We start from the raw sequence: 23,893 nt of genomic DNA on the forward strand, positions 1-23,893 counted from the left end.
TCTTGCTGTGAGGCAACAGTGCTAACCACCATGCCACCCGAGTCTTTATCCCTTTTCACTTTTTTTTCACGTCCCAGTTCAAATCATTGTCAACATGAGGTGGTAATGAGCAAGGTGAGTTGTCAGGGTTTGTTGGAGATCTTGTCCAAATGAATGAATTTCAGGATGGCAGCGCTCGCAGATACACTGCCAGTGCAGTAAACGCATACCTGGATAGAACAATATCAGTCATGGATTGGCCTCCCTAGAGCCCAGACCTCAACACTATTAAAGCAGTCTGGGATCATCTTGATAGAGAACAGAACTAAAAGCAGAAACATCCAAAGAAGAGCTTTGAATGTCCTTCGAGAAGTCTGGAGAACTGTTCCTGAAGATACTTGAATGACAAAGCTGCCTCAGAGAGTTCAGACTGTGCTGAAGAATAAAGGTGCTCTCACGCAATATTCACTTTCACATTCACTGAAATTGTACAAAGTTTGATTGTGCCTTCTTTACTGTATTTGCAGGTACACTATAATCAGTGTTAATAATAAAAAATAATAAACTCTTAACCATTCTCTTACCATATTTACATTATTTTCGTCCTTATATCAACTGATATGAATTAGTATTAACTGAACAGTTTTATATGCAGTAGTCCTTCAACCTGTCACACGTTCTGTTGTTCCAGGGGGCAGCGTTACAGTTGCCATGGTTACAGGGTGCCGCCTCTCTGACTGTGTGTTTCCTGGGTGAGAGAGCGCCTTTTTGTTGTTGTTGATGTTGTTGTGCTGAGCTAATAGGCAGAGTGTTACAGGCATCGCCCTAAAGCATGTAGCCTGATGGGCAGTGTAGTCCGTGCTGTAGGGAGGATGGACTGTCATACCCGTGATGTGTCTGTGAGCGAGGGAGGGAGAAAAAGGAAAAGTACGAGCTGTCATCGAGCAGAAACGGGAGCTGGAAGCATGTAAATATAATAATAACCACTGCAGCCAAGAAGAGTAAGTACACTATTAAGACTCGACTGTACGCTGTGTTCCTGTTTTCCTCCGAAACAATAAGTTCTGTTGCAGCAGCCTTTCAACGTCTCTCTCCGTCTCTCGCTGCAAACTTGACCCACACAACAAAGTAAAGCTAGTTTTCAGCTACGAGCCCGACATAAACCCGACGTATTAGTCAGAGGTCCCTTTACTACGGTTCGGAGCCGCAGACCTTCAGTAACAGTAATAAATCACATGAATAGCACATTCATGTAGCTGTAAAAAGCATGATAATATATTAAGTAATCCAAAGTATTCAGAATACGTTACTCTCATTGAGTAACGTAACGGAATATGTTACAGAATACATTTTGGGGCATGTAATCTGTAATCTGTAGTGGAATACATTTTAAAAGTAACCTTCCCAACACTGACTACAATGCCAAAAGTGTTCGCTCTTCTTCCTTCACACACACAAACCTGAGTGACATCAGGGTTTAACAGGACGTTGGCCCAACCTTTGCAGCTATACCAGCTTCAACTCTTATTGGAAGACTTTCCACAAGATTTAGGAGTGTGTTTCTGATCTTTTTCCCAGAAGCACATGTGTGAGGTCAGACTCTGATGTTAGATGAGGAGGCCTATTTAGCACTAAATGATCCCAAAGGTGTTCTGTCAGGACTCTGTGAGAGCCGGTCATGTCCGAACTCACTCATTGATGTCTTAATAGAAGTGCTTTGTGCACTTGTGTGTAGTTATGTTGTAGCAGGAAGGAGCGATTCCCAAACTGTTCCCACAAATCATGAGCATGAAATTGTCCAAAATGTCTTGGCATGCTGAAGAGTTCCTTTCACTGAAACTAAGGGGGCGAGCCCACGCCTGAAACAAAACATCACATCAGAATTCCTCATTCACCAAAGTTAACAGTTCGCACAATGCAGTCCGATAAGCACAGTCTCCTGGTAACCACCAAACCCAGACCGGTCACTGCAGAGAGCACGTCTGCACTGCTGTATAATGCAGCGGGGCGGTGCTTTACAGCACACACACTTTGCAGTACGCTGGGTGATGTAAGTCATGGATGCAGCAACTCGGCAATGGAAACCCATTCCACGAAGCTCTCTATGCACTGTTCTTGAGCTAATCCTTTACTATAACAACAATAAACAACTTCAGTGAACAGTCCAAAGATTTCATGGTTAAGGCCCAATATTGATCCTAGCAACATCCCTAGAAGGAAGATTTCTATACTGATGGCAGTGGGCTCTTCTGAAGGACAACACCCTGATACAGCGAATTGTATCAATGAATCAGTGATATGAACATGAGCACTCACTGTTTTTATGGGGCTCAGGTTGTCATGGAATAAGGTGGGGACCTGTCCTGATTACTTTCAGTCGCATCTTGTTTGTTGTGAAATCCACTGTGAATATGTAAATGTTAGGGTTCCTGGGTCGTTGACTCAGTGGTTTCTGTTTTGTACCCTTTATTTGTGTTCTCTTGGTTTATTTTTGTGAAGGTTCTGGTTTCTGTTTTGCATTTCTATTTTTCCCCAGCTCTTCTTGGTGTTTATGTTGTTCTCAGGTTCTGGTTTCCATACTCCCTCTATTCTGTGTCCAGTCAGAGTCTGTGTCCGCCCTGGTCCCACGTCTCTGTTCCCTCTGTTGCAGTGCCTGCTTGTGTGTCTGTAAGTTCAGTCTGTGTTTCCTGTTTTACTTTGAAAGTCCGTGTCTGATGTTAATGCGTCTGGTTTTACTTCCTTTGTCTCGTCAGCCCTGATTTGCCCCAGCTGTGTTTCCCTCCTGTTTCCCATTCCCTGATTGCTCCCTCTGTGTATTTTTGGGTCCTTTTCCTGCCTGCACATGACAGTAAAGAAGCAAAACCACACACACTGGGTCATTGCCTCACATGTCTCTGGTGCTGTGTAAGTGCCCCACAGTGACTTCCTGTGAGGGTTTAAATGGTAGATGGACTCCCTTTCCACTCAGTTTGACTTCTCTGAGTACTTTTTTACTACTAGCCTCATTCATATAAACACTTTCCCCCCTATGCTCAAGTACTTTTAACTTAACATCCGCACATACAGCACTGTGCAAAAGAAGATCTGTGCTTAGTTCTCCGAGATGTTTGGAGCAAACTACCCGCCGAGTAAAAACTGTGCACGTGGACCTAGAAGAAGGCAAAGGGTGGTTGCACCAAACACTGATGCGATTTCTTTGGTTCATTCACTGCATTTTGTTGATTGATGAAAGTAAATGATTCACACTGAAAGCACAGTGCTGTGTGTTTGTGTTTAGTTTATCTTCCCAGGGGTAACTCATCAATATAACTAGAAATGCCTGCAGGAGGAGCCAGAGATCAAGACAGCCCCCTCATTTGCAACCACGATTTCCACACATGACCCTAGAACGTCACGTCATTAGTCAGTATCCGCTTCCTGAACACCCTCGTGCACAAACTGTGAGCAGCTCTGGTTTCCTGCTCTTTGAGGGGCTTCTGTGGGAAGCAGTTGTGGTGAAATCGCCCCCTGTGAGCAGCACTGTTTGCTGGATGCTGAACAAAAGTCGAACTCGACACCAGTCCGGTCATCAGTTATTCCTTTAATATAAAACAGTAACAGAAAGAATGAGGCCACACCAAAGATGCAATCTGGTTGAAGGACATGTCATTATTGTCACTGCAGTTGTAGATGTCTGTAGAAATCAAATCTATGTTCAACATGTAGCCTAAGACTGAGGTCTGCCTACACAGAATACCAAACACAGTTTTACACAGCTGGAGCTACGGCAACAGGTACACTACTCCTGAACGCAGGAGACACAGCAACATGAACCAGGCAATGAGATGAAGATGATCCACGCTGCACCTTCAAACCTTCATTTCTTGTCTTCCATGACAGTGTGAGTAAGGGCGCGAGGGAAGGAAGCATGGCAGATGTTGTGTTAGAGCAGACGAGCTAATTTGTCATGGAGTTTCTGACACAGGGGGACACGCTGTACACATCAGCTTTCCAAGTAACAAGTCCTCCTTTTACGGAGTGGAGATGAGTTTGTGTTTGTGAGGATAGAAAAGAGGTTGGCAAGAGTATTAACAAGGTTTACAGCAGTGACACTGTGGGAGTGTGTGGAGGACTTGGTCATGCAGCTCCACCTGTACCACCTGCTGTAAGAGTAACACACTAGAGAATTGCAGCAGCACTTCTCACAGAGACTTCAGTACATGTGATGTGCTGCTGACAGGATGAGACTGAATCAGCAGATCCCACTGCTGAGCCCTGTGAGGAGCATTTGGAGTAACTGGAGGGAATACACTAATTTCATGTGCACAAACAGGCTTTGGCATTAAAACGTGGTCAGTCTGTCCCAGTGAGGGTTTAACTGTCGCTGTCGTCGTGTCCTGTCGTAGGATGGTGTGTTTGCTGCGGACTGTGGTGAAGTGCATGGCGAGGTCAGCTGCTCGTTGGGGGTCCTCTGCCCGGCCCAGGTCTGGACTCAGTCCTCTTTGGCTTGGTGCTGTTCACACATGGTGAGGACTGACATCTGGAGCTGAAGCTGCATCTGCACTCACCGGTTCTGTAGAAGAGGTGGACAGAAAGACTTGAGTCTATAGCAGTATGGTAATAGGAGGCAGTGGTGCCTGCTGCGAGCGGGAAAGACAACCCTTTGGATAAAGCAAACACAAATAGAGGTAGGGAAAATACCAGGTCTTTGTTTCAGCTGTGAGCAGTGAGGGCAGCAGCTAGTGGCTCACACTGTCACTGCAGGTCTGAATCACAAGCTGTTGCTTCCCTTTGACCCGTGCTGCGATGCTTCTGTCACAGGTAAGCCTCAAAGCCGTGTTTTTGAAAACTTACACACAAAGTAACTCATTTGAAACAGTGTTGCTTTGGTCACAGCTTGGATTTCAATCTCAGCTGTATTTAAAAAGAACTGAACATGAAGCCAGAACAGTTTCAACCACAGCAGTGGTTGCACACTGGCTGCTTTAATATGTCACTGCCTTGAGGCTGCAGGTTACATCCACGTCTGTTATACTGTATGAGGTGAAGCGTGTGGAGTAATTTGGCACTAAAGACTTTGTATATATATTTTATACTGACGCCATTATAGCAGAGTTCTTGCTAAAGGATGGCTCATAATTAGTTCATCAATTCTTAAGCCGTGGCAAAAGAAAACTAATTTTCATCACATTATCTGAAAGTGTTTGCAGTTTGAACCTTTGTCCTTCCTTCCAAACATGGTGTTTCCACGTACTGTATGCACACAGTGTTCAGGCTTTTTATTCTGGGTTAGTGAGCTCTGTACCTTTATCAGTTGTGAGAGTACACACCCCCTCCACCAGCTCTTTGGCTTCCACAGCCAGCTGGAAGGCTGGGTCAGGAATTGGTGATGGGATGTCGGGGCTTTCCGTGGCAGGAGATGACCTGTTACTCCTGATATAGACAGACACACAAGCAGAAGGACAGTTGGAGCAGGAACTCGACTGCAAAGCTGTAAGGCGCTTGTAAGGTGAAGGTCGCGCTCTCTTACCCCCCTTCTCCAAATAGGCTGGGCGTGGTCAGCACTTTGTGGACGTTCTGTAAAGAGAGATAATGTGACAGCTGTAAGGCCGAGCGCTGGCAGCAGTAACACACACCGGGTCTCTCTGTGCTGTCAGGATGAAGCGAACCAGAGAGAAGAGCTTGATTGCTGGACCTCGTCAGTTATTAGTGTTATCAGCCACAGGCTGCACCTTCCCCTCGTTGTGTTTTTCAAACTGGTTTCTATGCTGATGGCTTTGTGCACACCCCTGTGTCTGACTGGTTCCTGCACCTTGCATCCTTCCACCATCACTGATGGATATGAGGAAACATCCACCCACAGCCAATTCTCCTCAGACAGATGTTGGTGGAACAGCCTGTGCAGCAGCTGGTTTATGGCTGTGGACAGAGCTGTAGCACACTTCCATCACTGGGGGCAGACTGACTCCATCAGCTTATTTTCCTGTCACTAGATTTAAAGACCAGATCTGGAAATCTCAGAGCTGCACATGCAGCCTCCACATCATCTGCCGCACACCATGGAAGGAAACGCTCAAGCCTTTGGTCAAATAATGCAACAGTTATGTACAGCTCTATGCATTTTCCTACTCCATCTAATAAATCTACAGGTTCGCTTAAATAGTCTTAACTGCAAAATAAACCATCACATGCACAGTGGCTGACATGGGTCCCATAATGTGTTTTTCTCTGACATTTACACTTGAATGTTGTCCTGGGGGAAACACTGAGCTGTTAATAAGTTTGAATGACGACATCATTTCTGTACTGGCACTCAGTTACTAATAGCATTTTTGCCAAACAACCTTCAGTCTGTATGTGTGTGTGTCTGCAGGGAAGACCAGGAAATACAAACAGGTGGCGAGCACATCACTCTTGTTGATTAACCACAACTAAAGGGAAAGATGGCACAAACTGCATCCTTATTATCACGGAAGCTAACGTGTGTGTTTGTTTGACAATCAGAAGAACCGACGTCTGAGACCATTCTGCAGTTTTGTGTGGATGCTCAGTTATTGATCGTCTTCCCCCTAACGTGGGATATTTAACAGCTTTAGCACATTAGCAAAGAAAGGCTTTGATGGAGAGGGGACGTCAGCTCCCCTCTCCATCAAAGTGTGTGCATCTCTTATAACAAGTTGTTGGAAAAATAACCAGCGAGAATGTGGTGATTACACTGTCACCTGCTTCAGTGACTACAGTTGTGTAGCGAGCTGTTTTGCTGCTTCACCACCTTCACTTTTCAACGATATTGAATCTCTTTGTAGATGCTGACAGTTAACCACGTCACGCAGCGCTCAAGCCTTTCATTCAGCTGTTTCAGTTTTTATTCATATATTTTTATGCACTTTTTCCTGAACCTGTTAAAAGCTTCTATTTTAGAGATACACAGTCTTCAGCTTTGATAACTGAGTTCTTATCAATCAGTATAAGATTATATTCCCCACATTAACACTCTGTAGAATTTGTATTTTTATTAATACTTAAGGCTGAATTGAGTGTGTTGTGCAAAACAACTGTAGAAAGCTATGATAACACTTTGAGAAGAAGAAGCAATGTTAACAGCTTCGAATCGCTGTCCTGTCCCAGTTCGGACCGAGGTTTAGCTGTGAGACCAATACAACACTCTGGTATACAGAGTGGACTCAGTCTGCTTCCTGCCTGTTCACAGCTCTGTGTGCATCCAAAGGAACACCAGTACCTGAGCAAAGCCTAGCAGTTTCTTGTTGGAGATCTCCAGAGTTTTCCTGCTCAGCTCAGACTTCTTCAGCTGGCAGTCGATAGTCGTCAGCCTCCTCTTCAGCTCGCCCACCTCCTCCTGACAAACACACCAACACACTCAGCTTGTGTACGTGTGTCACGTAGACAACTCTTTGGGTGCATGAGTGCATCATGTATCACTATACAGTACAATGACCTTTGACCTAATGCCTGAACATATTGGATGTGTAAGATGTAGAGTACTGTGAAGATGCATTTAAAAATACAGACAGATGTTCAGACAGATGTTTCCCCAAATTTCAAGGCTGAAATGAGGTTTTCTTGCTCTCCTGTCAGTGGCCCTGAACAAGGCTGTGGGCCACGACTCTGACATCATTGTACCTGCATGGACTCTGCTCCCCGTCTTTGCTTCTTGGTGGCCAGCTGGCTCTTCAGGTCTCTGATCTCAGCCTCCAGCAGCTGGATGACTTCTTCATAGTCCTGCTCAGCACTGCCGGCCTGCCGATGCACCGCCTCAGACGCCTGCAGACGACTCTTCAGGCGAGTGTTCTCCTCTACAGTCAGACAGGCTTTCTAGGAGAAATGACAGAAGGATTCACTCGCTGCCTTCAGTCTTCGTCCATGTTTTCAGATGATTCAGCTGCCAGTGAGACGTATTTTACATTGCTAAATACAACAGGATGATCATATGAATATGTTATTAGCTATTTCATTTTACCAGCTGAGAAATCTTTACATTCTTGGTTCTCATACTTAAACTGTCCTACGACATCGAGAAGCTGCACAACAACACCATTTCTAATCATTCATCAACTAAAAAACAGCCGGCATTATCAGCAGACTCAGTTTGATTAGTTTCACTACAAAAATAATTTCCATTCAACTTTGACCCCACGCTCATATCCCACAGTTATAAAGATGTAACTTGAGACTGCGCGTCTCCACAGGCTGCAGGCTGGCCTCTGACCTCTGAGGTCTTCTGCAACTCCTCCTCGAGGGTTTTCTTGCTGTGTTCCATGTCCTTCAGCATCACCTGCCAAGAGAGGCAGCAGATGAAGTGGCAGCTTCCTGTATGACTGTTAAAGACCCCACCTTTCCATTCAGAGGACAGACACACAACTGTGAGGAGAAAAAGCAGCTAAATCTTGGTGAGGTTGGGACGTTGGGCTTCGTCTGTGGTTTTCCCACTGAGTGTGTGTTTGTTGGCTAAGTGTGGAAACAGGATTCTATGTGTTTAGTTTTAAACTGCAAAACGTATTCTCACTACTTCACTTGGTAGCCAAAGAAATGCCACCAAAACGCCCGCTCCAGCCCTAGTCTATGATCCAAAGAGATGACTGAGACTAAGAGTGTAAATGTGCCTATTAAACCATATTTCTGGGCACTGTTGAAGGAAGCAGGTTTAGCTAGCCATGCCGAGTCAACTCTGAGACGAGGAAAACTCGTGTTTCCTGAACTTTCCTCCGACTCCTCCCATCCTGTTTATTCTCCAAAGTGGCTGTCAGAGCACGGAGCGAATTCAACTGCAGATTTTTAGAAACAGTTAACCTGAGTGCTTTTACAGTCATTCTGTCATCAGTATATAAGAACAACGACAGTAATTATGTCACTCATTTATTATCAGCTCAGAATAAAATCCATTTTTTCCATCGTTCTAACTCTGTGACTAATGCAGCTGAAATGCTAGTGCCAGTTCTGTTACATTATACAAGCATACATTTACACTGCTATGCAGATGACACCCAGCTCTATCTGTGCATGAAGCCAGATAACACACACCAATGAGTTAAACTGCAGGAATGTCTTAAAGACATAAAGACCTGGATGGCCGCTAACTTTCTGCTTCTTAATTCAGATCAAACTGAGGTTATTGTACTCGGCCCTGAAAAGCTTAGAAATATGGTATTATTTGACTGTTGGAGTTTTATATTATTGTAGGGTACATCCTCTATAGTGAAATTAACAAAGTTTTACAGTTTACATCATATATAGTTAATCTCTGTAATATTCTGAATATTATTCTGAATATGAAGCTACTCTCATCCGAGAAGCTTCATCAGTTCTAAGGTCAAATGGTGGAGAGTCCCAGATATAAACCTAGTGGGAGTGACCCCCCACAGAGGGACAAAAGGACCCCTGATGATCCTCTAATCGCCTGAGCCAACGTGGGAAACTGGGTGTGGGTCCCAATCAGCCAGAGTTTCGGGTGTGTTCATTGTGAAACCTGGCCCCACCTTATCATGCGAATTCCTGAGGTCAGATGGCCCAGGATGTGAGTGGGCATTAAGGCGTCTGGGAAGGGATCTCAAAACTGGATTATAGATGGCAGACAGTTGGTGTCGTAAACCCCGCCTCTGTTCAAAGATGGTCGCTCACAGTGGACATAGATGCTTCTTTCACTCCTCTTTCAAACCATCTGTCCTCTCTGTCCAAAATGTGAACATTGGCATCCTCGAAAGAGTGACCTTTGACCTTAAGATGCAGATGGACTGCTGAGTCTTGTCCTGTGGAGGTGGCTCTTCTGTGTTGTGCCATGCGCTTGTGAAGTGGCTGTTTGGTCTCTCCAATGTAGAGGTCTGAGCATTCCTCGCTGCACTGTACAGCATACACCACATTGTTAAGTTTGTGTTTTGGTGTTTTGTCTTTCGGGTGAACCAGTTTCTGTCTGAGCGTGTTGCTGGGTCTGAAATGCACCGGGATGTCATGCTTGGAGAAAACTCTCCTGAGTTTCTCTGATACACCGGCTACATAGGGGATGACAATGTTGTTGCGTCTGTCCTTCTTATCCTCCCTCGCTGGTGTCTGGTCTTCTTTTCTGTGCCTCTTTGCTGACTTTAAGAACGCCCATTTAGGATAGCCGCACGTTTTGAGTGCTTCCTTTACATGTGTGTGTTCCTTCTTTTTCCCTTCAGGCTTAGAGGGAACATGTTCTGCCCGGTGGTGTAGGGTCCTAATTACTCCAAGTTTGTGGTCCAGAGGGTGATGGGAGTCAAAGAGGAGGTACTGGTCCGTGTGTGTGGGCTTCCGGTAAACTTCGATGTTGAGTTTGCCGTTCTCTTCAATGTGTACAGCGCAGTCCAGGAAAAGCAAACAGTCGTCCTTTGTGTCTTCCCTGATGAACTTTCTGTTTTTATCCACAGCGTTAATGTGCGCAGTGAAGGATTCCACTTCTTGTGTCTTGATTTTGACCCAGGTGTCGTCCACATATCTGTACCAGTGGCTGGGTACTCTTCCTTTGAAAGAGCCAAGAGCCTTCCTTTCCACTTCCTCCATGTAAAGGTTGCTGCAATAGGTGACACGGGGGAGCCCATGGCACAGCCATGTTTTTGTCTGTAAAAGCCTTCGTTGTACTTGAAATATGTAGTGGTGAGGCAGAGGTCTAACAGTGTGCAGGTCTGATCGGGGTGAAGCTGGTCCTGTCCTCCAAGGAGCTGTAATGTGCAGCCATAATAAACAGGAGCACTGAGAGCGCACTCAGCCACGACACCACTGGAGTTAAAATGTTTGTTACAGCTCTGTGCCAGAAAACCACCAGGACAATGCAGCAATCGTCTGTGCTCTTACTCACAGTGATACATTTCACTGTAAATTTGAATCATTTTGTCACCATTTTATCGATACACGGCGACACGTGTAGGTGCCGATCATGGGCATCATTTTATGTGAGTGTGCTCAGAGTGTGACGCCCAGTTTAACAGAGACAGCTCCTGACCATCATCATGATACTCATCATCTCTAACTGGGGCTTCGGGTTTGTCGAGCCAGCTAAGGTAAATTAGCCTGAGTGTGTTGGACTTCATTCTTAGTAAAGACCACAGGACAGATACGAAACAAGACAGTAGACATAATAAAAGACACTGTGGGACAGAGGGAGACACAGTCAAAGAAAAGTAAAAGTAAAGATACTAAGAGAAAACATAACAGCTGGAAGTCCTCACCACTGACCAAAGAGGGACAAACAAAGGTGTGTTTTCACCTTGAGCTGTTTCATCTGCGTCTGCAGCTGCTTCACCTCAGTCTGAAACTGCTCCATCTCCTCACTGCTGTAGCTGCACTCTGATTCATATGTCTGCACGCGCACACACACACACACACACACACACACACACACACACAGTTAGCCCTTCATTTCTGGGTGGAAATTTTAAAATATTAGATTAATTGTGACTGGAGTTTGTTTTAAAGCTTAGATTTTATGCTATTTATGCCTTTTTTGCTGCTCTTTTTTAAAAGTAATTCTTTTAAACTGTATTTATTCTTTTTAAACTGTATTGCTTCTTGCACTGTAGAGGCTGGTGAGGAACAGTATTTGGTTTCAGGCTGGGTAACATCATACAATAAACTTCTTGAGTCTTAATTAATTACAGAGTCTGCTGTTTTGTGTCTATATGAGCGGCTGTGAGAGCTGCTTACAGGTGAGTGGAAGGCTGAGGTATCCATCAGACTAGCTGCTTCATGGTAGGAGAATGTGAAGGGACCCGTCTCCAAGCCCAGCTCCTCCAGGTTCTCCTGGAAGATGTTCCGGGTTGCCTCCACAAAGTCTGAGCCATCACACCAAAACAGATGGGATTCATTGTTTTAACAGAAAAACAAGGAAAAGCAAACAATCAGGGTCATGTGCACACACACACACACACACACACACACACACACACACACACACACACACACACACACACACACACACACACACACACACACACACGTGTCCTTCTGGGGACATCTCATTGACATAATGCTAGCTGCTTACCCTAACCATCAATGAATGCCTGACCCTGACCCTACCCATAACCTCATTGTAACCCTGACACTGAAACCACATTTTGAGCCTTCAGCACTGTGGGGACTGGCATTTGGGTCCCCATAAAGAGAGACACACACAGACACACACACCTTACTGTATATGAAATTATAGACTGGCTTCAACAGTGTTACAGGCTCTGGACCCTTTCACGTCTGTCACATGGCTCAGGGTGAACCTGCACTCATCTGTTAAAACCACGGAACACCAGTGGTGGACCTGCCACTCCTGGTATTTTGTGAATAAATGCCAGTTGGGCTCCATGGTACCGTACAGTGTGCACAGCACCCACTAGAGGACATCCAGCCCTCTGACCACTCTCCTTAGGATGCATTCACACCAGCGGCCTGCTGCAGGTTATTTTGTAGCTCTGACAGTTCCTCCTTGCACGAAGGAGCAGATGCTGGTCTAGCTCATGGCTTATGCATGTCCAGCTCTCCTCGAGTAATCTCCTGTCTCCTGGAAGCTCCTCCACGCTCTTAAGAAACGTTCTGGAAACAGCACATATTGATGTGCCATCTTGGCGTATCCCCTCATGCTACCAGTAGTAACACTGAGTCTAGCCTAATGCGACACTAGTGAAAAAACAGTCAGAAAAGATGAGGAGAGAAAAATGTCAGCGACCTTCATCTGTAAAGTCACTACTGTCGCCCCTCTAGTGGACCTGTTGTTAATGTCAACGATACCAAAGCAGCTCAAACTGATGAACAACTGCAACATCCCAAAGGTTAAACTGTTGATGCTATACTCTGATTAAAAAGTGTTCCTTTACATTTTGGGATTAGTGTGTGTCACAAAAGCATAAAAGAAAAGCACTGACAACAACAGCGAGCCCAAATATCCAAAGACCCTCCGCTGGGTCAACGCTCCAGAAGCCAGACACGGGATCTCATGTTTGACCTGCAGTCTAAAGACTAAGCTGCCTGTACAGTTTAATATCATGCACACCCTTTATCATCCAGTCCTTTCTGTCAGTGAGCATTAACAGGTACACGCAGGTGAATTTAGCCCTACGATGTAAACGCTGGCCCTCCAAACGACTGGAAACATGTAGTCACAGCTGGTTACACAATCTGACATTTTACACAAGTGACACAACCAATAAGAAACATGCTGCTGTCACATGATTTGACAGGACCTCAGCACAGATCTTCCACCCAACAGCTGACACGACTACAAATGTGTGCGGCTCATATCAGTGAGTGTACGTGTGCTGCTTGCATGCACGTCACCTCCATAGGCCACGGTGCCTTGTGGGTCTGTGGTCAGACTCTGTCGCAGCTGCTTCTTCTTCTCTTCTGTGACATCCAAACCAAGGAAGGACAAGGCCTAAGAGAGACAGGAGCATGAAGCATGAAGCATTGTATGCTGTCATCAAACTGCACTCTGCATATCACACTTTGTTCTCCAAGTAAAATTATACTTCATTACAAATATTAGCCTAAAGTTACTTCACAAAGCATCTGCAAAGAGGACGCTTGTCTAGGAGACATACTGATACACCTGAGCAACCAGGACAGGATGCAGTAGAAGAAAGTACAAAAACTGCCTACATACACTTTGAGTAATGTGTTTTTCATAAATCGATTATAGAGTTCTTTAATTAGCAAATTCACCGCAGTCATAAAGCAGACACTGCTCTGTTCAACACGTGTGTAATTCCTTTGTTTTCAATAGAGTTTTGTACACTGCCTGTTCGTTTTCCTTTGCAGAGCCAACAAATCAGGACAGAATGTTGCCAGTGTTTAAACTCACTGTGTCTCTAATCCCTGGATCAACATGCCCAAGCAAAATGTTGGCAACATTAAAATCAACCTAAATAACAGTAACAACTGTACAAAGAGAGAGTCGTAAAGCTGAAGGGACAGAGTCTGCTGACAGGGTAAAAATAATCCACATGCAATGGAGCAGGCAGGGCAGGCCTGTAAGAGGGAGATTAATAACTGGATGCATAAAGATGATGGGCTGGGAGTACTGGGATACTGTGGGTCCAATCTGAAGTCAAATCTGGGTTCGGGCTGAGGCCAGTTTCTATTAGTTTCTGATGACTGAAAGTGATGAGTGCACTGCAGGAAGAAGCAGTGAAAAGGCGAAATAACATAGGAAAAGGTGCAGAGTGGGTGGGAGCTATACTGAGTAATACCAAAATCAGGAAGAGAATGAAGCTCACTGAGAGAGCAACTGCAGAAGATGAGAAAGGTGACGCCGTGGTTAACGGTGGTCCCTGTGGTAATCGGAGCACTTGGAGCAGTGACTCTTAAACTAGGCGAGTGGCTCCAGCAGATCCAGGAACGACATCTCTGCAGGGAGGAGCGCAGACTCTCAGGCCTTTGGTAGAGGGCCCAAGCATGAAGGATAAAGAGCACCCAGAGGGCAAGTGGGGGACATTAGTGCACACTAATCCATCCAAATCATCCATTATCCAGGTGCTCCGATCACTTCCATGGCCCAGGTGTGTACAATCCCGGGTCGCTCTCAGGAGCTCAGTGAATCCCAGCGTGCTTCCATGATAGGATGCTGTCTGCAATCATTTCCTCACTACTAAATATTCCACAATCAACTCTTAGTGGTATTACACAGAGGGGAACAATTGGGATAGACGGCAACTCAGCCACAAGCGGCAGGTCACGTAGAAAGTGCCTCTCTAGCAGCCAATCGCTTAAAGGACCAAAACGACCTCGGTCCACCACATCCTGCCACGGTGGTGTTTCTGCATGCAACGCTTAGCGTCTCAGCCCTGAGCTGCTGCAAATCAGACTCATAAGGGAATTTTCCAGGAAGCTGACATCACTTCCTAGTTCGTTTCTCACATACCTGCTGGTAGGTATTCAACACTGTCGACCAGGATCACCCACAAACCTCGATCCAGTTTCTGACTTCAACAACATACACCTTTCAACCACCAACCATATATGCCTTCACATGTGTCATCGCTCTCACATAATCTGTGTGATTTCTTTAGTATGAGTGTCCACTTAACTGTGTATCAGGCAGCATAGGTCTAAAGAAGCCTACCCGAGCAGGTCAGGACTCACCAAGTCTAATTTGTCTGATTTGAGGCGAATGTAAGGGTCCAGGGTTATCTTAGGTTTTGCTCCTGTCGGGGATCTCTGGCTGGTTGAACCTGGAGAAAGAAAATGAAGAAAAGAAAATCAGGACTGACTTTGGTTAAAAAGAAAAAAAAACGAAACCAGAAGTTTGGGTTGTTTAAAAAAATCCTTTCTTAAGTAGACTGCGTATATACACACAGATGTGTGGTACATAGAACAAGGAAGCACTAGCTCAGGGGTCGGCAACCTGCGCTCTTTAGCTCTGCGGCTCCACGTGGTTTGGAAAACAAAGTATTTAACTGAAGTGTATTTTATTTGTGTTAGTTCGTTTTTAACTTGTGCTTCTAAATTGGAAGATTATTGTGATCTTGAAATATAAAAATAAAATGATGTTATTATTTTTCATCTCTCACAATAAGCATCACATTCACATAAACCATACCAGCCGAAATGCTGTGCGTTTGTCGAGACTTTCAACCCAGGCAGGCCAAGTATGGATCCTCATGCATCCACATACGTATGTGAGCAGCTCCTCCATGAACTATGGTAACAACAAACACGCTCACGCCTCACAGACGACAGCTTACAGTCCTTTTTTACAGCTTTGTAATTCATTTAAAAGAGACCTTCACCTGGGTGCATCTCCTTTTTGCTGTATTTTTTAAGAGTTCAAAATGTGTTCATTACATAAATAAAATGTAATTTTCTCTGTAGCACTTCATGGATTTCATAAGCAACACACCTTAGTTGTCTATACAAAGCATAAAGGTAAAAAACAATAACAGTGTTATCTTCATTTTAGATGTCAGAAAGTATTTGCGGCTCCCAGTGTTTTCTTTTCCGTGGAAACTGGGTCCAAATGGCTCTTTGAGTGTTAAAGGTTGCTGACCCCTGCACTGGCCTCTTAACAGAATACTGAAAGTGTAATTAGGAGTGAGGAACAGCAGGAGAAATATCGTTATATAATCTGTCATATCAGAGTTGAATAGACAACCTGATGTCGGTGTTGCTGGTTTAAAGCAGGTCTTTGTGACTGTGAGCGATGGTACAGGGAAAAGCAGATGATTAAAAAGAGAGGAACTGAAGAAAAGTGGATGATTATGTAGACGCGAGGGGAGGGAGCAGCCAGCCATTCATATGATGCGTTTTTCTGTCCCAGATTTGAATGGCTGCTCTGCTCTTCTGACTTTAAACTCTGTTTACACTCATGTTACTGTTTTACATTGTCTTCATAGTGTGGAGTCATTTTGTAGATTAACTGATTTAAGAGGAGTATTTATCTGAAATGTTGTCACAGTGAACCATATTTAACCTGGATCATAATTCTGGAACATTATATTTTGTGTGTGCGCTCACCTCACTACAAAGTGCTGACATCTGTCACAGCTAGCAACTGGCTTAGAGGCTGGCAGGGAGTGAAATGATTAGAGTACCTAGAAAATAACCTTGGCTGGGTAATCCCAGCCAATTGGATTGGGAAAGGCTGTCCAGTGGCTTTCGGCCGAGAGCCACGAGCAGCCCTATGACACTACAGCTGCTGGTCTGAAGCAGTCCTTCAGTATGACGACAACTGGACTGCTTCAGATCGTTTTCAGTTTCCTTTGGCAAAGTGATGTTCTGCTGAGAGGCATTTGTTGCACCAGAAATAAAGAACAGCAGACATAACGCGAGCCAAAAATATGTTGAAATGAATATGAACTGTGAATACGTCCATTCACTTAAAGACTGCTCTTATCTGTGTTATCTAAATGTTTCTATGTAACATGCTGAGCCACCGCATGCATCAGTACAGCCTCACTGATGTGAGATCCAGTCTCCACTTCTCTGGCTTTACTTCAGGACTGAGACAGATGTTCAGCTGAACTGTGGTGACTGAAGTGCACTAATAAGAGTCACCATTTCATCATTATTTTCATCCTCACAAAACTATTCAGTGATCAATATTTACAATGTTTAAAAGTAGAATGGGAGGCAGAGCCTTCAGTTTTCAGGCCCCTCTTCTGTGGAACCAGCTTCCAGTTTGGATTCAGGAGACAGACACTATCTCTACTTTCAAGATTAGGCTTCAAACTTTCCTTTTTGCTAAAGCATATAGTTAGGGCTGGACCAGGTGACCCTGAATCCTCCCTTAGTTATGCTGCAATAGACGTAGGCTGTAGAGTGTTTCTTCTTCAGTCACCATTTTCATGAACTATGTATTGAATCATTAGTTGATGTTAATCTCTGGCTTTCTTCCACAGCGTGTCTTTGTCCTGTCATCATCCTCCAAACCCAGCCAGTCACATGTCCACCCCTCCCTGAGCCTGGCTCAGCTGGAGGTTTTTCCTTTTAAAATCAAGTTTGTCCTTCTTGCTCTCGCCAAGTGCTTCCTCTTGTTGGAGTTTCCTCTGTGTTAAAGCAGTTTGAGGCGACTCTTTGATGATTTGGTGCTACACAGATAAAACTGAACTGAACTGAATCAGGAACCCCCCCGCTGTGATCTAGCAGTACTAACCACTGACCCACTGTGCATATGAGTCAAATCAATAAATGACAAAGAAAAATCCCTCACGTGTTGGTGCTGGCTCTGTGCTCAATGTGCATATGTGGCTCCCTTCCTGATGCTGTCATCAGCTTCCTGATGACATTTGTTTTTCTGTCTTCTCGATACTTTTTCACACTGTGCATTCTTTTGCTAAACATTAGCCAAACATGTGTTTTCAGTGTAGCAGAGTTTTTTATTTCCAGAGTTTTTGTTGAACAGCGGAGCTCTTAGTCTTATACCAGAGGTTCCCAAAGTGGGGGTGGCGCCCCATATGAATTAAGAAAACGAACGCTTAGACACTGCTAGCATAATGGACAGGCTCCCGGGGGGGGGGGGGGGCCACAGCACTGTAGTCTGAGTGCAAACACAGAGGTCTCACCTGAAACATGAATATCTGGAGGACAGATGTCAGGAGAAGGTGAGGAAGGTGGGGCTGGCTCCTCTGCACAGATCTACACCAATAACACAAGGAAAATAGTTAAATAGAATTCCAATACTAATGACCAATGAGTTAATTAGTGTAGCTAATAATTTTGCTGTCCCAAAGGTGGATCCTGTTCATCTAGACGTAGTGTTTTCAGTGGGAGAAACGTTTCATCCAGGTGACGTCTTCAGTCTCAGCTGACTGCAGGTTTCAATCTTATAAACAGGACATTTGCATAATGACTGAAACCAGCCCACTGAAGGAACAATGGGCTGGGAGGTCAGTTCTTTGATCATTAATATGTAAATTGTCATGACCGCTGATCAATGGCCATGAGTACCATTCACAGAGAGTTGGGGAATGGCTGCAATCACATCATTGTAAGATGGTGACAGATAGACCCTTAGGCCCCCTCCTCGATTCAGAGATGGTCTTTCCCTTATTAGATTTATTAGATTTAGTAGCTGGTAGTAGCAGAACTGGGACTGAAGCTAGATGATGCAATGGTCTAGCTCCAGTTCTGGCTGTCTCTATATTGACATTAAACACAACAGTTCTAAGTTCTTTGTGGTAACTGTGGACCAAACTCTATAAATGAGAAAGTAAAGAAATGAATTTCTTCCAACTTTCTTTAACCTTCTAAGACCTGAACTCTTCCATGGCATGCATTTTAATTTCTCTTTGATATTTGGGCATATTGGGGCCCAATGAATGTAAAAATAAAGAATTACCAGATTTTTTTTTTACCTTATTTTTGCTTTTAAGAAAAATCAGAGCCACATCTGAGGATATTCGTTTACAATTGTGATAGAACAGCAGCAGCATAATGTCCTCGTAAGTAGATATCAGGCCCTTGCCGAGCAAAATTGAGTATTTTGGTCTAAATAACCCAAAATGTGATGTCCACATATGTGGACGCCAGGCCCTAGGAGGTTAAAAATCATAATTATTTAATTCAACATTTTACATGTCAGAGAGTTTGAACTGGCTACAGTTTCACTTTGTAAAATCACTCTGATGTTGACCCACTTTATGTAACATGCTATATACTGTGAGAAGTACAACTACTCTTTAGTCAATAACGGTTCATTAATCAGTGTGTTTATTGGACTATGTTTATTCCTCAGTTATACCAAAGTACAGCGGCCTTTTCAAAGTTATTTGGTTGATCTTTTAGCATTTTTTTGACGACATTAGTACAATATGAGACTTTAGCTCAAAGAATAAATGTAGTCTTAACCTGCAATTTTTGAAACAACATAATCGACTCAGCCAGCTGACACATTTAAGGACACCTGGTGTTTTTTGTGTTTTTGAATGAGGATAAATAGCAACAGTAACTCTGTTTCCCAGAGCTCAGTCAGGTTGTTTCTTTTATCCTGCAGTCGGTGTGCTGATATAGGTACAGAAGATACAACTCTAATCTTTCTTTTACATGGAAATCCTGCTTCTTCTGCAACTTCTGGTTTGCTGTGAGAATAACAGGCCACTTCTTCTATGAATGACCTGTAGGAGCCGTGTATGTGGTGGAGCTGACCTCGGGTGATCGGATGTGGACTTTTAAGCGTCCAGAGTTGTAGCTGTTGCCCGAGGCTCGCTGGAGCCCATTGTGAAGAGACGTGCTGCTGGGAAAAAGTCCTTTACCCGGGATGAAGGCTATGTCCACAGCAGTATCTTGGCTAGAGACAAACACATAAGCATGTGATCAGTGTTGGCACACAAAGCGTGGTCCATGTATGTGGGACATTTTGTTTACCCATTTACAAAAACACATTCAACTTTGGGCTTAAAGTGTAGTATCAGCTTTGACACTGTATTTACAGGTGGGTCTATGGCAGTTTGTGTAAAAGTCATTTGGTTGCAGTCTTTAACAAAGCTTAAATCAGGTTGCTTTTTCCAACCCAGGATCGAAGATGCTGTAGAAGATAATGTTTCCACAGTATGAAGGTTTCTGCACAACTTTATTTATTTAAGTATTATAAGTTATTAGCTTAAACTGTTACAAGAAAAACTGTTAATCCTAAAAGAGTGATATGAGCTTTTCTCAGTTTGAACTGATTTTAATGATCTACATGTAACCCAGTGAACTGGAGAGAGTGTATATCCATGCCATCACACTGCTTTATGTCTTTTACAGACAATGTTTTACACTTATACTCATCATAGTATCCACCATCCTCTTTACAATGTGTCCAAAACCGTGAGACTTTTTCTTAAGTCTAATCTGGCCTTGCTATTCTGATCACTGGTTTGTGAAGCTGTCCTGCAGTGCTGTTATCTAGCTGCTTGATGTAAAAGGCCACCACTCTTGCAAAAAAAAAGCCTTTTACATGGATTTCCGTGTAAGGGGAGGGATTTCATCCCTTCATATAATGTCAATCTCACAAATGACTTTTTGTTTTTTTTCATAGAATGTGCTAAAATCCTGAATCATGTGCTCTCACTGTCTGCCTGGTTTCCCATAATTTCATTGTATATGTACAATGACAATAAAGGGCTATTCTATTCTATTCTATTGTACTGAGATGTCTTTTGACTTTATGCTCTGTGCTTCCAACTGCAGGTGTCACACTTGGAGTCAGTTCCAGACCTTGGATCTTATTTCTTTATGAGGAAGCTTTGAAAATCTATCCTGCCTGCATCTGTCAGCTGTCTAACCCTGTGTGTAGGAATAACTCTGTTTCAGTGGGTACTGCAGTACTTTTGTTTGGTATATCTTTAAACTGAAACTGGGAAAACATTCATTATCTGACTCTAACTTAATATGTGTTGGAAAACAGTAAAAATAACAAAGAAATCATGTCAATGTCCAAAAACACACAGACACTAAGATCAAAACTGCTTATACTGTAGCACTGTGTATACACTGGCTCATTGTTCCACACTAGACTTTGGTACATTCATTTCTAACATGAACACCACTCACCTGAATTTCACTTTGTTTAGCATGCTTTTGGCCTCTTCATGTGTCACACCAATCAAGGACTCCTTGTTAATAGCAATGAGCTGATCTCCCGGTCTCAACCGTCCATCCTGCACAACAGGGAGACAGTTTTATTCCCACTGAGCAGGAGGCTACAAGCCCTGTTTCTCCTTATTTAAAAGTACAATAAACTGTCAGGGCCACTTCTAAGAATCAAAGTACTTATCCAAGTCTAGTCATTATCAGCTCTTTTCAACTGCAGGAACATAACTGCAACATGTATTTCAGTTCAATCCAATTCAATTTTATTCATATAGCACAAAATCATAACAACAGTTGGCTCAAGGCGCTTTGTTCTGTAAGGCACGATCAATAATACAGACAAATCAAAGAAAATTCCAACAATGATGATGACCCCCTAATGAGCAAGTGCTTTGGCAATTGTGTGAAGGAAGAACTCCCTTTTAACAGGAAGAAACCTCCAGCAGAACCAGGCTCAGGGAGGGGCGGGGACCAGATAGGGGAGAGGAGAGAAAGACAAGCTGAGGAAGAGAGACAGATATGAATCATAACTAATGATGAAATGCAGGGAGGTGTATAAACAGGTGATGAGTGAGAAAGGGTGAGAGCAGGAAAAATCCATCATGGGAGTCCCCCAGCAGCTTACACCTATTACAGCATAACTAAGGGAGGATTCAGGGTCACCTGGTCCAGCCCTAACTATATGCTTTAGCAAAAAGGAAAGTTTGAAGCCTAATCTTGAAAGTAGAGATAGTGTCTGTCTCCTGAATCCAAACTGGAAGCTGGTTCCACAGAAGAGGGGCCTGAAAACTGAAGGCTCTGCCTCCCATTCTACTTTTAAATACTCTAGGAACAACAAGTAGGCCTGCAGAGCGAGAGCGAAGTGCTCTAATAGGGTGATATGGTACTACAAGGTCATTAAGATAAGATGGGGCCTGATTATTTAAGACCTTGTATGTGAGGAGCAGGATTTTGAATTCTGGATTTAACAGGAAGCCAATGAAGGGAAGCCAAAACAGGAGAAATCTGCTCTCTCTTTCTAGTCCCTGTCAGGACTCTTGCTGCAGCATTTTGGATCAGCTGAAGGCTTTTCAGGGAGTTTTTAGGACTTCCTGATAATAATGAATCACAGTCGTCCAGCCTGGAAGTAATAAATGCATGAACTAGTTTTTCAGCGTCACTCTGAGACAGGATATTTCTAACTTTAGAGATGTTGCACAAATGGAAGAAAGCACCCATCCATCCATCCATCCATCCATCCATTTTCTTCCGCTTATCCGGGGCCGGGTCGCGGGGGCAGCAGCCTAAGCAGAGAAGCCCAGACCTCCCTCTCCCCAGCCACCTCTTCCAGCTTATCTGGGGGAAAACCAAGGCGTTCCCAGGCCAGCCGAGAGATATAATCTCTCCAGCGTGACCTGGATCTGTGCCGGGGCCTCCTCCCGGTGGGACATGCCCAGAAAACCTCACCCAGGAGGCGCCCAGGGGGCATCCTTGTCAGATGGCCGAACCACCTCAGCTGGCTCCTTTCGATGTGGAGGAGCAGCGGCTCTACTCTAAACCCCTCCCAAATGGCCGAACTTCTCACCCTATCTATAAGGGAGAGGCCAGCCACCCTTCGGAGGAAGCCCATTTCTGTCGCTTGTATCCACGATCTCGTTCTTTCGGTCTCTACCCACAGCTCGTGACCATAGGTGAGGGTAAGGGCGTAGATCGACCGGTAAATTGAGAGCTTCACTTTTATACTCAGCTCTCTCTTCACCACGACGGACCGGTACAGCATCCGGATCATTGCAGCCGCTGCACAAATACGTCTGTCGATCTCCCGCTCCCTTCTCCCATCACTCGCGAACAAGACCCCGAGATACTTGAACTCCTCCACTTGGGACAGGGTTTCATCCCCGACCTGGAGTGGGCACTCCACCCTTTTCCAGCTGAGGACCATGGCCTCAGATATGGAGGTGCTGATTCTCATTCCCACCGCTTCACACTCGGCTGCGAACTGTTCCAGTGCGAGCTGGAGGCCATCACCTGATGAAGCCAACAGAACCACAATATCTGCAAAAAGCAGAGATGAGATTCTGAGACCACCGAAGTGAAAGCCCTCCGCCACTTGGCTACGCCTAGAAATTCTGTCCATAAAAATTATGAACAGAACCGGAGACAAAGGGCAGCCCTGGCGGAGCCCATCACCCACCAGGAACAAGTCCAACTTATTGCCGGCTATGCGAACCAAGCTCTTGCAGTGGTCGTATAAGGACTGAATGGCCCATAGCAATGGGCCAGACACCCCATACTCCCGGAGCACCCCCCCACAGGACCCCCCCGAGGGACACGGTCGAATGCCTTCTCCAAGTCCACAAAACACCACCACCACCCCGGTCTGCCAGTCCACAGGTACTGCCCCTGATCCCCAGGCAACATTGCAGAGATGTGTCAACCAAGACAGCCTTACAACATCCAGAGCCTTCAGGAACTCGGGGCAGACCTCATCCACCCCAGGGGCTCTGCTACCAAGGAGTTGTTTAACTGCCTCCGTGACCTCGACCTCAGATATTGGCTGTCATCCCCCTCGTCCCCAAACTTCCGCCACGGAAGACGTGCCAGTGGGATTAAGGAGGTCCTCGAAGAATTCCTTCCACCGCCCGACAATTTTCTCAGTCCAAGTCAGCAGCGCTCCACCAGCACTACACACAGTGCAGTTGGAACACCGCTTTCCCCTCCTGAGTCACCTGACGGTTTGCCAGAATCTCTTTGAGACAGTCCGAAAGTTTTTTTCCATGGTCTCTCCGAACTCCTCCCACACCCAAGTTTTTACTTCCACCACTGCCCGCGCTGCATTCCACTTGGCCTGTCGGTACCTATCAGCTGCCCACAGGCTAACCAAGCCCGGTAGGACTCCTTCTTCAGGTTGGTGGCTCCCCTCACCTCAGGT

At 44.8% G+C, this 23,893-nt stretch overlaps 1 protein-coding gene across 4 annotated transcripts in view; it reads right to left on the reverse strand.

Moving 5' to 3' along the window:
• Positions 1 to 3,539: 3,539 nt before the first annotated feature.
• LOC113033025 (syntaxin-binding protein 4) overlaps positions 3,540 to 23,893 on the reverse strand; it is a 63,102-nt gene continuing 42,748 nt past the window's right edge. For 3 of the 4 annotated variants that reach the window (XM_026186278.1, XM_026186277.1, XM_026186280.1), the window contains 13 exons: positions 20,944 to 21,050; positions 19,555 to 19,696; positions 17,973 to 18,045; positions 15,055 to 15,143; positions 13,252 to 13,348; positions 11,632 to 11,759; positions 11,195 to 11,287; positions 8,186 to 8,251; positions 7,600 to 7,791; positions 7,199 to 7,315; positions 5,489 to 5,535; positions 5,264 to 5,391; positions 3,540 to 4,531 (listed from right to left, as the gene is read on the reverse strand). In XM_026186278.1, the coding sequence (XP_026042063.1) occupies positions 4,476 to 4,531; positions 5,264 to 5,391; positions 5,489 to 5,535; positions 7,199 to 7,315; positions 7,600 to 7,791; positions 8,186 to 8,251; positions 11,195 to 11,287; positions 11,632 to 11,759; positions 13,252 to 13,348; positions 15,055 to 15,143; positions 17,973 to 18,045; positions 19,555 to 19,696; positions 20,944 to 21,050 (1,335 nt within the window). In that variant the 3' untranslated portion in view covers positions 3,540 to 4,475. The remainder of the gene's footprint in view (positions 4,532 to 5,263; positions 5,392 to 5,488; positions 5,536 to 7,198; positions 7,316 to 7,599; positions 7,792 to 8,185; positions 8,252 to 11,194; positions 11,288 to 11,631; positions 11,760 to 13,251; positions 13,349 to 15,054; positions 15,144 to 17,972; positions 18,046 to 19,554; positions 19,697 to 20,943; positions 21,051 to 23,893) is intronic. The other variant, XM_026186279.1, reaches the window with a different exon arrangement.

Source organism: Astatotilapia calliptera, chromosome 12 (genome assembly GCF_900246225.1).
Source record: "Astatotilapia calliptera chromosome 12, fAstCal1.2, whole genome shotgun sequence".
Lineage (NCBI taxonomy): Eukaryota > Metazoa > Chordata > Actinopteri > Cichliformes > Cichlidae > Astatotilapia > Astatotilapia calliptera.